This window comes from Helianthus annuus, chromosome 17, assembly GCF_002127325.2.
Source record: "Helianthus annuus cultivar XRQ/B chromosome 17, HanXRQr2.0-SUNRISE, whole genome shotgun sequence".
Lineage (NCBI taxonomy): Eukaryota > Viridiplantae > Streptophyta > Magnoliopsida > Asterales > Asteraceae > Helianthus > Helianthus annuus.
The window spans coordinates 90,912,361-90,925,606 of record NC_035449.2 but is presented as its reverse complement, the minus strand read 5'-3'; the positions used below and the strand labels follow the sequence as shown (position 1 = coordinate 90,925,606).

General features: G+C 35.9%; 1 protein-coding gene across 1 annotated transcript in view; it reads left to right on the top strand.

The window, feature by feature from the left end:
• The window catches only part of LOC110921216 (O-acyltransferase WSD1-like), a 38,813-nt gene extending 33,844 nt beyond the window's left edge, over positions 1 to 4,969 (top strand). Inside the window, exons 3-5 of the mRNA XM_022165506.2 lie at positions 3,754 to 4,113; positions 4,349 to 4,486; positions 4,746 to 4,969. Coding sequence (XP_022021198.1) covers positions 3,754 to 4,113; positions 4,349 to 4,486; positions 4,746 to 4,883 — 636 coding nt within the window. The 3' untranslated portion in view covers positions 4,884 to 4,969. The remainder of the gene's footprint in view (positions 1 to 3,753; positions 4,114 to 4,348; positions 4,487 to 4,745) is intronic.
• Positions 4,970 to 13,246: the final 8,277 nt, after the last annotated feature.

Sequence of the window (13,246 nt, the reverse complement as noted above, 5' to 3'; positions counted from 1 at the left end):
GATCACCTCGGCGGTTGAGAGGACCGTGGAATATCCCCCCTACTCCATTAGTGATTAACTTAGTTATTTCCTTTTAAGTCTATATATAGGCACGTATATGTAATGTTTTAGGGAATCAGAATTAAGAAAATTGTTCCACAAGTTCTCTTCTCCTTCGTGTTTTTCTTTTTTAGATATAGTTATATCAAATTTAACTGTATCATTTGGTGCTTTCATTAACTTACACGATACCTCCCCCACCGCAAAACTCCGGCCCATGAAGAATCAACCGCCACCATGGCCCATAATCTGCCAAAACATCTACCATGTACAATCTATCCTCCAAAGCTTGAGATTGTCGTTAAAAGGGTTAGCCGCTCATTTTGAACAAACCTAAACTCTAATCGCTTCAATTAACAAAACTGATCCAAAACACAACGTCCATGTAGTCGCCCCTCCCCCACAACCCATCCACAACCTCACAATCTGACCGCCGAAATAAAATGAAGTGGTGTAAATTGACCCATTCTTGAGACAAATAGATCTTTAATGAATGAAGCAAATCTACCCAAAAGATTTTGGGGAGAACGTATTCTAGCTGCTATATACATAGTTAATTGACCACCATTAACAATGATTGATAACAAAGCCCTGTTTGAAATTATTTTCTATCAAAAGCCGAAATAAGATCACCTGAAAGTTTTGGGATATTTGGTATATTACTAGAGCATAGACACAGAAGGAGATAAGTTTGAAGTAATGGGGAGGCTTGGTGTGGTTTTAGGGTACTCCAAGGCACCGAAGGCTACAAGATACTCGACATTGACATGAAAAATTATTGGTTTGGAGAGACATGAAATTTGCAGAGAACGTTGTTCCTTTTGCTAAGCTCAAGGTCGATAGCAAATATAAAAGTATGTTTGATGTTTCTATTCAATATGAAGACGATTTTTATGTTCTAAAAACCAAAGTAAACTTAACAAAGAAGATGTTATTAGCCTAAAAATTCTAACCCTAATCTCGACTTGGAACAAGATTAAGGGGAGATCAATACATCTGATAATGAGGATCATGATCACTCCTATGCTATTAATGTTGGAGACAGGCAAAATGTAAACAACATGGCAGCAAGTGTCAAGGCTAAAGAAATCTAACATATCGAGAACCAAAGAGAAAGAAGAAACAAGGTTCAAACTAAATACTTTAATGATTTTGAAATTCAACAACCACCATCCATAGACAATACACAACCCACATGCGGATAAAGTTCCATGACGGTATTCCTCTTATTCATTATGTGTTATGATAAATTTTCTAGAATCACATAAAGTGTTTTTGGCTGCCATGTAAGATAAAAACTGGAAATAAACAATGAAGCGAGAGATCCAAGCCATTGAACAAAACAAGACATAGACTCTCGAAACTTTGCCGGAAGGAAAATGTGCAATCAATTACAAATCGGTTTCAAAGTAAAATATAAACCAATGGATAAATAGAAAGATACAAGGCATGACTCGTGAGAAAAGGTTTCAATCAAACGGAAAGGGTTGATTTCCATGACACTTTTGCTCCAACATCTAAACTTGAAACTGTGAGAACTCTTCTTCTTGTTGTTGTTATGTAAAGAGAATATTTAATCTATCAACTTGATGTCAATAATGTACTTACATATATATTTCAAAAAAGAAGTTTATATAAAAATTCCACAAGTTTTTCCAAGGAAAAAGTGACAAGAGTTTGCAAACTTGAAAAATCTCTATATGGCTTCAATATACTTCTCGTAACCGGCATAAAAATTTGACAGCTTTTCTTCAACAAATAGGTTCAAATAGTCAAATGTTGATCATTCATTTATTTACTTTCAGAAAGGTAAATTATTTATTTTTATTCTAATATATGTTGATGATGTTATCATGACAGGATATTACATTGACAAGATTCGCCAGGCAAAAAAAACCATCTTAACAAATAATTTAGCACTAAAGTTCATGTGGTCTTAGAATATTTAATGGGTATTGAAGTCACAGGGCTGTTCATAAAGCTCGCGACTCGTAGCTCGGCTCGTAGCTCGCTCGAAAGAAGCTCGAGAAAAACTAGCTAAAAAAACTCAATTTGAGATGACGTGAACCAAGCTGGCTCATTTTGTAACAAAGCCTAGCTCGAGCTAAGCTCGGCTCGGCCCATGGCTCGGCTCGTTGGCTCGTTCTTAGGCTCGTTTAACTCCGACGTAAAGCTCAAGCCAAGTTTAACCGCCTGAATTAATTTCGAGCTTCAGCTCGACCCCACACTGGCTCGACTCGGCTCGACTCGTTGACAGTGGCAAGAAAATTGGATAGCTTAGTTCTTAGCCAAAAGAAATACACCATGGACGTTCTTGAAGACACTAGAATGTTAGGGTACCGACTAATGCTTTTCCCATTGAAAGTTTAAAACCTGCTCAATGTTGTGAAAGTACTAAGGTTGATGCTACTTAGTATATGTGTTTTATTGGAAGGCTTCTAAATCTTCAAGCAACTAGACCGACCATTGCATCTTTGGACAACATTTTATGTTGGTTTGTTTCCGACCCTAGACAAGATATAAGGTTGCTACCACACATATCCTACGGTATCTCAAGTACACTATAGGACACGGAATTCGTTTGTCAAAACAATGCAACATGGATCGTTGCTTATTGTGATGTAGAGCAGTTAGGTTGTTCTTCCCTTATATGGTCTCAAACCGGTTATTTACTCCTTCTAGGAGGATCATTAGCTTCGTTTCAAAATCTTCATCAGAAGTTGACTACCGTGCCATGGCTTCCATCGTTAGTGAGATTATTTGGATAAGGTTGTTACTAAAGGAATTACAAACTTCTACCACCGGTCCGACACCTTTATTTTGCGACAACTTAGCCGCCCAACACTTCGCTAATAACCTAGTCTTTCCTGAATATACAAAGCAGGTTGAGATGGATTGTCATTTTGTTAGAGAGAGGGATGAATCGAAGGAAATGTTGCCTATACACATTGATACCAAGAAGCAAATTGTAGATCTATCTACCAATTAAAGCTTTAGGAGCACAACATCTTTGTTCACTACTTGACAAGTTGGGTATTTGTGACCTTCATACGCTAACTTAAGGGCGAGTAAAGAATTTTGCTTTATTTTTGGTTTGCTTGTTTTCTTTTATCCATATCTTGTTCCTTTAATTATTCAATTTCTCCTATTCTATTGGCTCTTTTCAATGAAAATTATAAGAACTTTTGGTTTCATAAATCTTTAGTTTATTCAGATTTTCCATTGCTCTTGGGCTGTGGGATGTGGGGATGGTGGTTCGTGTCATGAATTGCCACATGGGACATGATTCAGGTGGTGCACCACCCCCCTCTCAATCCATGCACGGTGAGCATGGATATTTCCATGCCGACCATGAGCCTGCTTGAATTAATTGGTGTAATTTGATTGGTGGTGGAGGATGGTGAATGATGGTGGAGTCATGGACCACACCATATAGGGTGGTGGATGAGGATGGAGTGATGTGGCACCTATGTGGAGGGTGGTAGCGGTGATTAAGAACATCACACCACATAGCCTTATGTAAATCTTAATTACTTAAAATAACTTGATGATAGTAAGTCTCTAGTTAAGCCCTCTATTAACATTATTCTAGTGTTTTTCAAATTATGCATATAGTTTCCACTAATGTTATAAAAATACTACTATCTTGCTTATTTATTCTATTGCTTTTGGTTTTGCTGTCCTCTTGATTAGAATACATTCTTTGTGGAACAGACGCTAAATGATGTAATTGCTGGAGTGGTCTTCCTTGGAACTAGATTATATATGGAATCAACAACTAGTGAGTCGGGTAATTCAAGTTCCACGTCGTTGGTGTTGCTTAATACTAGATCAATTGACGGATACAAATCGGTAGAGGAAATGCTCCACAACCCCGATACTCAACATCTGTGGGGAAACCAATTTGGTTTCATTCAGGTCTCCATTCCTAAACTATACAAATCAGATCATACATTCAATCCACTAAAATTTGTTTATGAAGTCCATGCAACTGTTAAAAGAAACAGAAATTCGTGGGCAATTCATCTAACTGGAATGTTACTAGAATGCCTTCGAAAATATCGTGGCACACAGGTATATTCTGAATATCTCTCCCTCTTTTTAAACTTGATGTAAAGATAAATCATTTGTTATCTTACATATATATATACTTTTCATTTTAACTGATAAGTTATAATTTGAATGTATTTAGCGTGTTCTAACGGTACTCGCGATATTTTGAGTTCTCATTTGATCCTCCTATATTTCTTTGTGTCACCCTGGTTTTCTTTCTTTGAAATTGTTAAAATGTTGTTAAGTTATTTTGAAGGTTGCAGCTAAATTTCTTCATCGCATACAAAAGAATGCAAGCATGGGGTTGACAAATATGATGGGGCCAGTTGAAAAAATGGCTGCTAGCAATCAACCGATTAAAGGTCTTTACGTCATGATATTCAATGTTCCACAGGTATCATCCCTCCATTTTCTACTATTAAATAATCTGTTTAAACCAAAAGGCTTGTAGCCCAATGATACCAAAATGTTTGTTAATAAGATGTAGTGTCTAATAAGGGGAAGTTTAAATTACATTTTGGTAAAATGAAGAATTTAGATGTAGGTTAGCTTTTATGTGCAACAAAGTTAATGTGTTCAGTGGGATAAACATAGGAAAACAATATCTAAATTAATGATTACTTTTTACATTTTTTTTTTAATTTTTTTTGCAGAGTTATAAAGTAACAGTAATGAGTTACATGAACCAGTTGAGGGTTGTTCTAGGTACTGAGAAAGGCGTCATTGATCCTCAGAAGCTAAAGAAATGCATTCTACAGGCTTATGATATGATAAATAAGGCATCACTATAATCTAAATGACATGAAATTCATAATGTAATAAGATATAAGGTTAATACTTCGAACAAAATAATATTTCACTCTAAAGATTCCGACCATTTATATCTTCTTCATTTTAAAAGTGGCTATATAAAATTGTTTATTGTAATTTTAACTCTTTAATTACCAATACATACTGTTTTGGTCAAAAAAATCTGATTAAGAGGTAGAATGCTTGATGTGTTGAACAATTGAGTGAACAAATATGAAATGTAAACAACGATGAACACATGGATTTATACGAGGAAAAAACACTTGATCAGTGATTGATCTCCGACACAAAAAAACCTTGGGTGATGGAAACAACCGATCACCAACTATATTGCACAAAAATGATTACAACTTTGGATGATATCGAGCTTGTTACAAGAGAATTCTAGTGTGAGTGAGAGTAGTTCGGAGAGTATTCAGTATGCGAGTGTGTGTGTGTGTGTGATGTTATGTTATGTGTTCTAATCAAGCTCAATATCCCGTTCAAATAACTAGCATATCCTAGCTAACTTTTTTTTTGAAAGGAATATCCTAGCTAACTAACTATCCGATTTTCATGCAAGCCACCCACGTTCACCACTAACGGCCATTAGCTTCCTGCACGTGCTTGAATAAGAGCATATACTCCGATATTCCAGCTTAAAATAAGTCCACCTCGTATTGTACCTGCGAAATGAAGCTAATAAAACAGGAAACAATTGTTGCGAAATAAGTCTTCCTGTACCATTCGTTGAAGATCAATGATCCAGGCTGACCTAAGGATACGTGATCCACAGTTATTAAAAATTTAGCCCTAACACCTACATATATATACCGATAGTTGTTAAGGCTTAGATTGAGAAATGTTATTATTTAAGAATTAATCATGATTGTGGTGGTGAGAGAGAAGTGAGAGGAAGATGAAGACTTGAACACAAACAATGTCATCAGAGAGAAAGAAGTAATAAAATTTAAATAGTTACTTTTCTGTGAACCAATTTTTAGACGTAAACAACTTATAATCATCGCTTAACACTTCATTTGTAAAATCCTTTTCATCTCACACTATTGTTTTATTTCTCCCTCAAATCCAAATCTTTTTTTTCCAAATTTGATGTGTGATCATTTGATGTTTTCTTCTATATTTTCAGATTAATTTATAAAATTCCAACCAGTTTCTCTTACTTTCAGTTTCAATTCTCTTTTACGATCCTTTCTCATCAATCTATTTAGTATTGAAATCTCCAACCGATCTCCAAATTTGCACGTGGTGAGTTTTTATTAGTTTGGACACTCCAAGTCTACTAAACCCAGTGAACAAATTCTGATATTCCACTTCTTCTAACTTTGTAAATAGCCGATTTTTTCCTTTTAAATGATGAATATTTAACTATACTATCTTAAAATGTAACTGTTTGGGATAAAAAAAGTAATTTCTACACAATATGTAACGCCTCCTGTAACTCGGAAAAGCTCAACCTATGGCTTGTTAATTCATAGATTGTGTTTTGTAAAGTTGGAGGGTTCTTTTTGTCATTTAGATTGTTCATTTAATTAACTTTGGGAACTAGGGAACCACCTAACCTAAGGGACCTACACACCAATTATTACACCACTACAAAAAAAGTGAGACCATATGCCTTCTGCCACACAAATTTGTTTCAACTCATGTGTGACCATAGGTCAAGTTATCGTAGGTATCATACGACCACATTAACATTTAGTAGTCGTAGCTACTTGAAAGTGTGTCTAAAGGATATCCATGCTTTTTACTAGAATCAGGGATTCAGTCCATTAAGCACATTAAGCGTGGCTAAAGGGTATGTGAGTTTTGAAAGCGAACGATCCTACAGATTTTTCTACAAGTTATCTAGGATGCTTTAATATTATGAGATAACCGATGATTCTTACTGCTTTTAATTTCATGTGGCATGACAAGTGAAGAGTTTAAAGGAATAAAAATTTGGGAGTTTCTTGTTGTGCTTGAACGCAGGTAGTTGGGTAGATGCAAATTATCTAGTTTTCTATGTATGGATGATGTTGGGTGGTGTATCAAAATCGTTTAGAAACTAAAGAAAGCCAGCATAGTTAGTGTGGTTGAATAATGGGTAGAACAACAAACGACCGTCACACAGGATAACTAAAATAGTCGTTCAAAAAAGAGGGATGACTTCATATATGGTGCAATCAACTTTAACACGTATTCCTAATGGTATGAACACTACTAGAAAATTGTCAAGTTTGTGACAACCAAATTTGTAGCAAATTTGCCTGAAATTGGCATTACCCACAAATTTCCTACAAAAAAATTCATAAGAAATAAACTTGTGGGTAACCGAATTAGCGACAAAAATACGACAAAATCTGCTACAAAATTCCTACAAAATCTCTCGTCGCAAAATTTGCTACAAAATACTCACAAATCGCTCTTCTTGCCAAATTCCGACAATTCTTCCACGTTTTTGCCTTTTTTGTTTATTATTTTATGATAATTTATTTTTAAAATTAATAACATTATTAAAAAAAATATTCATAATTTTTTATTTTCCCGATAAAATTCCTACAAATTATAAAACGTTCTTGCGACAAAATTCCTACAAATTATAAAACTTTTCTGCGACAAAATTCCTACAAATTATAAAACTTTCTTTCGACAAAATTTTCTACAAATCATAAAACATTCCACAAGTTTCCTAGAAATTTAATAAATTTTCTCTAAACAATTTGCTACAAATTATCTACAAAACTAACTAACGGTTTCCAACACACATACATATTAAAAAATGAAATCTCATATTAAAATGTGGTTATTTATTTGTACTTAATTATTTTAATAAATTATTAAAAAGTATTATAAGTACGCAATTTGTTATGTTTCTTGCAATTTTACTTTTATTAAACATATTTATACATGAGTGGTAAAAATCATCTCGACTCGTGCTTATTTTGTAAAAACTCCTGATACAAACCAAATAAACCTTGAAAATGAACCCTTCTGACCCAAATCAAAATTGACGTGAACCCGTTCTAATCCGAATTAAATTAACCCTGTTTAAAAATAACCTATTCTGACCCGATCCATTTTGACCCGCACGGCTGAACCCATTCTGACTGGTGACCCAAACCCGCCCATAACAAACCAATTCAACCAGCAATGTACTCAATCAATCACAAACAAGCTACCTTCAATACCGCCATATGAAAACCATATCAGCAAACTCATTCTTCCATTTTAAAGCCTAAACTATTACCTTCACTAATGTGACTATCTTACAAATGTTTATGCTATCTAAATAACAAGAATAAATAATGATACCTCTTGCGAGTGTCGGGCATCATCGTTAGAACCACAAACTGTAGATGATTTTTTTTCCGGTCACCAGAAAATCAGGATAAGAAGATCCTATTCCGAACATCTTGCGGCCCTTATACTTAGGATGCAAACTTTTCCACATGGCTAAATCATCACAATCCACGTCCCTATACAAATCTTTAAGTTGTTGTGAGTACGCGACCTGTAATTTTATTAAGTGAAAGTTATCAACCGGAAAAAGTGACACCATAATTCATATATGTTATATTGTCACAAAGGATATGGAACCATAATTCGTTTATAGGTTTCGATTGATGTAAAATATGTATCAGTGTCTTTTTGAGAATTTTGGTTTTCTCTTTAGACAGTTATAGCAAGTGTCAGTACTATAAAGAATCAAACCGATATCAATCGAATACCCGCCGCGAAGCGCGAAGGAATTCCACTAGTTATAAATAAATGATAGAAGAGAGCTTACATACGAACGCTTTGCATGGTCGGTAACAAACTCCAATGATTCAAAATTGATGCGTGTGGGTGTGTATATATTTTAGGTGTATATTTTAAGCCCTTTTTACACTTTTTAGCCAAGTTTTAAATTTATAAAACACGATATTTACTAACACTACACACACATATGGGCAAGTGCACCCATCGTGGACGTAGTATAGTGCTGGTAAGATACCGAGGTCTTCCAAGGACACAAGAGCTTTTAGTACCGGTTTATCCTCAACGTTTAACCAAATCAACATGTTAGAAAAGATTTTTAAAACTAAGAAAATAAAACTAAATGCTGAAAAATAAAAATAAAAGTAAAACAGATAGACAAGATGAATCACTTGGATCTGACTCGTGTATAGTGTAACCTTTGATTATTTTCGCACTTTCGCACTTGTTTAAGAGATTATCTTAGTTATTGTAGTAGGCCTCTCTTTTGAAGGTGACGTTACCCTCAACCCAGTAGTTTGATTCAGCAAGGATACAATCCTAAAGGGTCGGATTATTGAAAGATAATTAATTAAGTTATTAATGCAAATTATGGTAGGCCCCTCTTTTGAAGGTGACGTTACCCTCGACTAAGTAGTCTGAGTCAGCAGGGATACAGTCCTAAATAGCCGGGTTATAGTATTAATAGTAGTTAACTTATGAGGGGGTCAAAGAGTTTGGATCCCCGCCATCCAATACCTTTGGGTATTGAAGGAGATCTTACTAAATTTGACCCAGGTCCCTTGCAGGACCTCTAAACGCTGAACAAGGGCAAGACCCTTACCAAACCGTTCCCTTAACCCCCGACCAGGTAGCCAACATACCTCTATATATACCGTGGAGATATGAATGGTGAAAATATTTTATTTTGTATAAACAGTAAAATAATTTCAAGACACCACGGACAAACGATAAGGAAGAATCACCTTCAACATAAGAAACTAGTTATTAAAGTCATTAATACAAAACCAAATAAAAAGTGCAAAAGATTAAAAATAAAAAGTATTACACTAGACACTTGTCTTCACCAAGTGATGTAAGAGACTTAGGCAAACATGGCCTTTGATTGTCAAGAACTCTTATGATCAATCTTGGATCCCGAGACGACTCACACACTCTATGATGGACAATGGATGATGGTGTTATGGTGGTGGTGGGTGGTGGGTGATGTGTGAGAGAGGTGGTGTGCCAAGGGATGAGTTGAAATGGCTCCAAGCACTCCTATTTATAGGCTGAACAGAAGCCTGGGCACGGCCCCGTGTCCGTCTAACACTCTCTCTCTTCATTAATTGTAATTCGCAATTACAATAAATGCGCCTGCAGTACTCTGACCATGCCCCTGCGTCCGCTGGGCACGGCCCCGTGATGGGCAATAGAAGCTTCTACAAGTTTGTCTTTTCTGTTGCTTCTTGGGCACAGCCCCGTGCTCGCTGAGCACGGGGGGTGTTCAGTCTTCTGCCTTCTCTGTTTTGCTTGGGAGGATGTTGTCGAGGGGTCGGGCAATCCACTTTTGTCCCTTTTCTTGTATTTATGTTAGATTTTGCTGCCTTTTTGCTTCTTTTGTTAATTTGAGCTCATTTAATCCTGAAAATACAAAAGGAAGACAAAAACACACTTTTTCCAACATTAGTACTAAAAAAGGGTTAGTTTTATGCCACAATTGATATATTTTATATGTTGCATTTTTCGCGTATCAAATACCCCCACACTTGAATCTTTGCTTGTCCTCAAGCAAAACTCTTTATAATGTGGCTTTATTCACTCCCAAATGGAATGGGTCGAAGAGAAGGTTTTTGGGCTTGTCATAGAGTGTCAGGATTTTCCAAGATTGTTTAGGTTTTTTTTTTATTTATTTACAATCCTATTCGTCATGATTTATTAAAAACATTTCATAAGATAAATTATTTATTAAGGCGTAACATACCTTTTTAAAATTCTATTTATATGCAAGTTCACATACCTCACGGGGGAAATCACTCGCACTCGGCCGAAGGTGTATTTTTAGTGAATCACTCGAGAGCAGCGTGGAACTTATTTCTACCATAAGCTTGCCAAGCAATCAATCATCCTCCTTTTTAACTTTATACCTTTGTAAATATCAAGAGGACTTTTTGGGTGAAGGATTAGGCTTGGGCTAAAGGTGGGTGGTTGGGTTAGTGGTTAGTTGAAAAGGGCGAAAGGCGTAAAAAGCGTTGGTTTTCGTAAAACATTTTGTTTTTGTGACTTTTTATTTTTAATGAAGTATTTATTCAAAAAAGCTTTTGTTTGAGGAGCTTTGTTTCTTTATTTCCAACTTCATCATCATTCATCATATATATATATATATATATATATATATATATATATATATATATGGAGAAGATCATGCGAGAACCACCTCTTATTGTGAGAACGCGAGAACCAATGTGAACACACCAAAAATAGCTAAAAATCACACAAAAAAATTTTTTTTTGAATTTTTTAATATTTTTTATAAAAAAATCGCTACTTTTCGAAGCAAAAAAAAAATTTAATTTAAAAAAAAAAAAAATTTTTTTGGCTTCTAAAAGTAGCAATTTTAACATGAAAAATATTAAAAAATTCAAAAAAAAATTTTTAGATTTTTTTTTTTTTAGATTTTTTTTAAGTTTTTTGGGGGTTTAGTTTTTAGCATTTTAGCTTGGGGGGAGGGGTTTAGGTTTTTGGGCGGTAGGGGAGGGGGGTTTAGGTTTTTTTTTGGGGGGGGGGGGGGGTTAGGTTTTTTTTAGGTTTTTCTTAGGTTTTTTTTAGCATTTAGCTTGGGGAGGGGGGGGGGGGTGGGGGTTAGGATTTTTTTAGGTTTTTTTAGCTATTTTAGGTTGTGTTCACATTGTTTCTCAAGGTTCTCACAATAAGGGTGGTTTTCGCATGAGCCCCTCTATATATATATTCAAGAGTCACACGAAAACCAAGCTTTGTTACTAAAATAAGGGGTAAAAATGAAAAAGGGATTTTGGTGGGTAAAAAGGGTTTTGGGTTAAGAAATGAAAAGGTTTAGGCTCAAAGGGGTTAACTAGGGGAAATTTTTGGGTAGGTAAAAAGAAAAATGAAAATAATGGTGTTGAAAGAAAAAGGATTAGTCCTAATGCCTCCATCATTTACTTACATGGGTTTAAGTTGGTAAGGACCGGGAATGAATTATCGTGGCAAGTTCTAGAGTCGTAAGAACCAAGCAGCTATTCACACAAGAAACGAAAAATGAGCATTTAGTGTAAAGATATGTATTTGTATGCTCTATAAAGGCTCAAAACTCACTTTTGTGAGAATAGGTTTTTACGCGCTCAAGTATATATAATCAAATTTTAACTAAGTTTGTCATGCCATTTCATAATTTTCTTATGTTGGTTCTCTTTATCACGACGCTATCGGTTGTAAATTTGTAAATATATAACCTTGTTAGAGTTAGAATTCTCAACTTAAACTTAGACAAGTAAAAAAAATGCAAAATTTTTGAAAAAATTTGGGGTGATTAACGATTCCAAATAGAGTTTTGTGTAAGGCTTGTTATTAGGACTTGCGAAATTCAAGGTTTTAGCATCCCCCCCCCCCACACTTAAATTACACATTGTCCTCAATGTGTCCCAAAAATAAGTTTTTAGGTTGATTGAATGTGTAAAATGGTGTTAAAAGCAAAATTTTATGTTACTGGCAGTCTGGACACTGCCCCGTGGGGACCGGGCACGGCCCCGTGTTCAGGTGCCAGTGACAAAAATTAAAGAAAAGAAACAGAAGCCTGGACACGGGGGCGTGTTCAGTGAACACGGTCCGTGTCCAGTTACCTGAACTGGGTAATTTTCTGCAGGATGTTCAGCATGGGGCCGTGTTGGGTGGACACGGCCCGTGCTGAGCTTGCTGTAATGAAGGAATTGTTGTCGGATGGCCCTGTTTTCGTGCATGGGCCATGTTTCTCGTTTCCCTTATTATCCTTCACCATCCCGAGTGTGTTTTATTTCTTATAACACCATTCAAACCTTAAAACCATCCATTCATTCATAGAGAGAATTACATAATCCTAAATATTACTAAGTTAGATAAGAAAACACAAGAAGCATAAACCATGGAGTTCTAGCCTACAAGTTATTTTAATTAGCAAAATTTCCAAGAAGCAAATAGTCTTGGTTAGTTGTGGCTTTACAGAACTCCTTCTTCCGGGCATGGCCTCCTCATATGTCGGCGAGCCACTCCTCTATCTCCCTTGGGAGGAGAAAAGGGGGCTCGTTAGCGTTAGTTTGAGGAGTTGCGACTTCCACCGGGATTTCTTGTAGATGCTCAAGAGGAGGTTCCGCCGGAATGTCGTCCCACCCGGTAGGGTTGTTAACTTCAAGCGCTAGGTTCCAGTCCTCTTGAGGGAGGACGGGTTCCATCGGAGGTGTTACAAGAATATTTAACCTCTGGTGTAAGAGGTTAATTTCTTGAAAGCTATTCTCCAGCCCTACCATAAGATAGTTGATACGGTCAATTAGGACCTCCTCTACTGAAGTCATTTCATCGAGAGCCTCCCTTAATGCTATGACATAGTGCAGAAGTGTAGCCTCAATGGAAGGCCTTC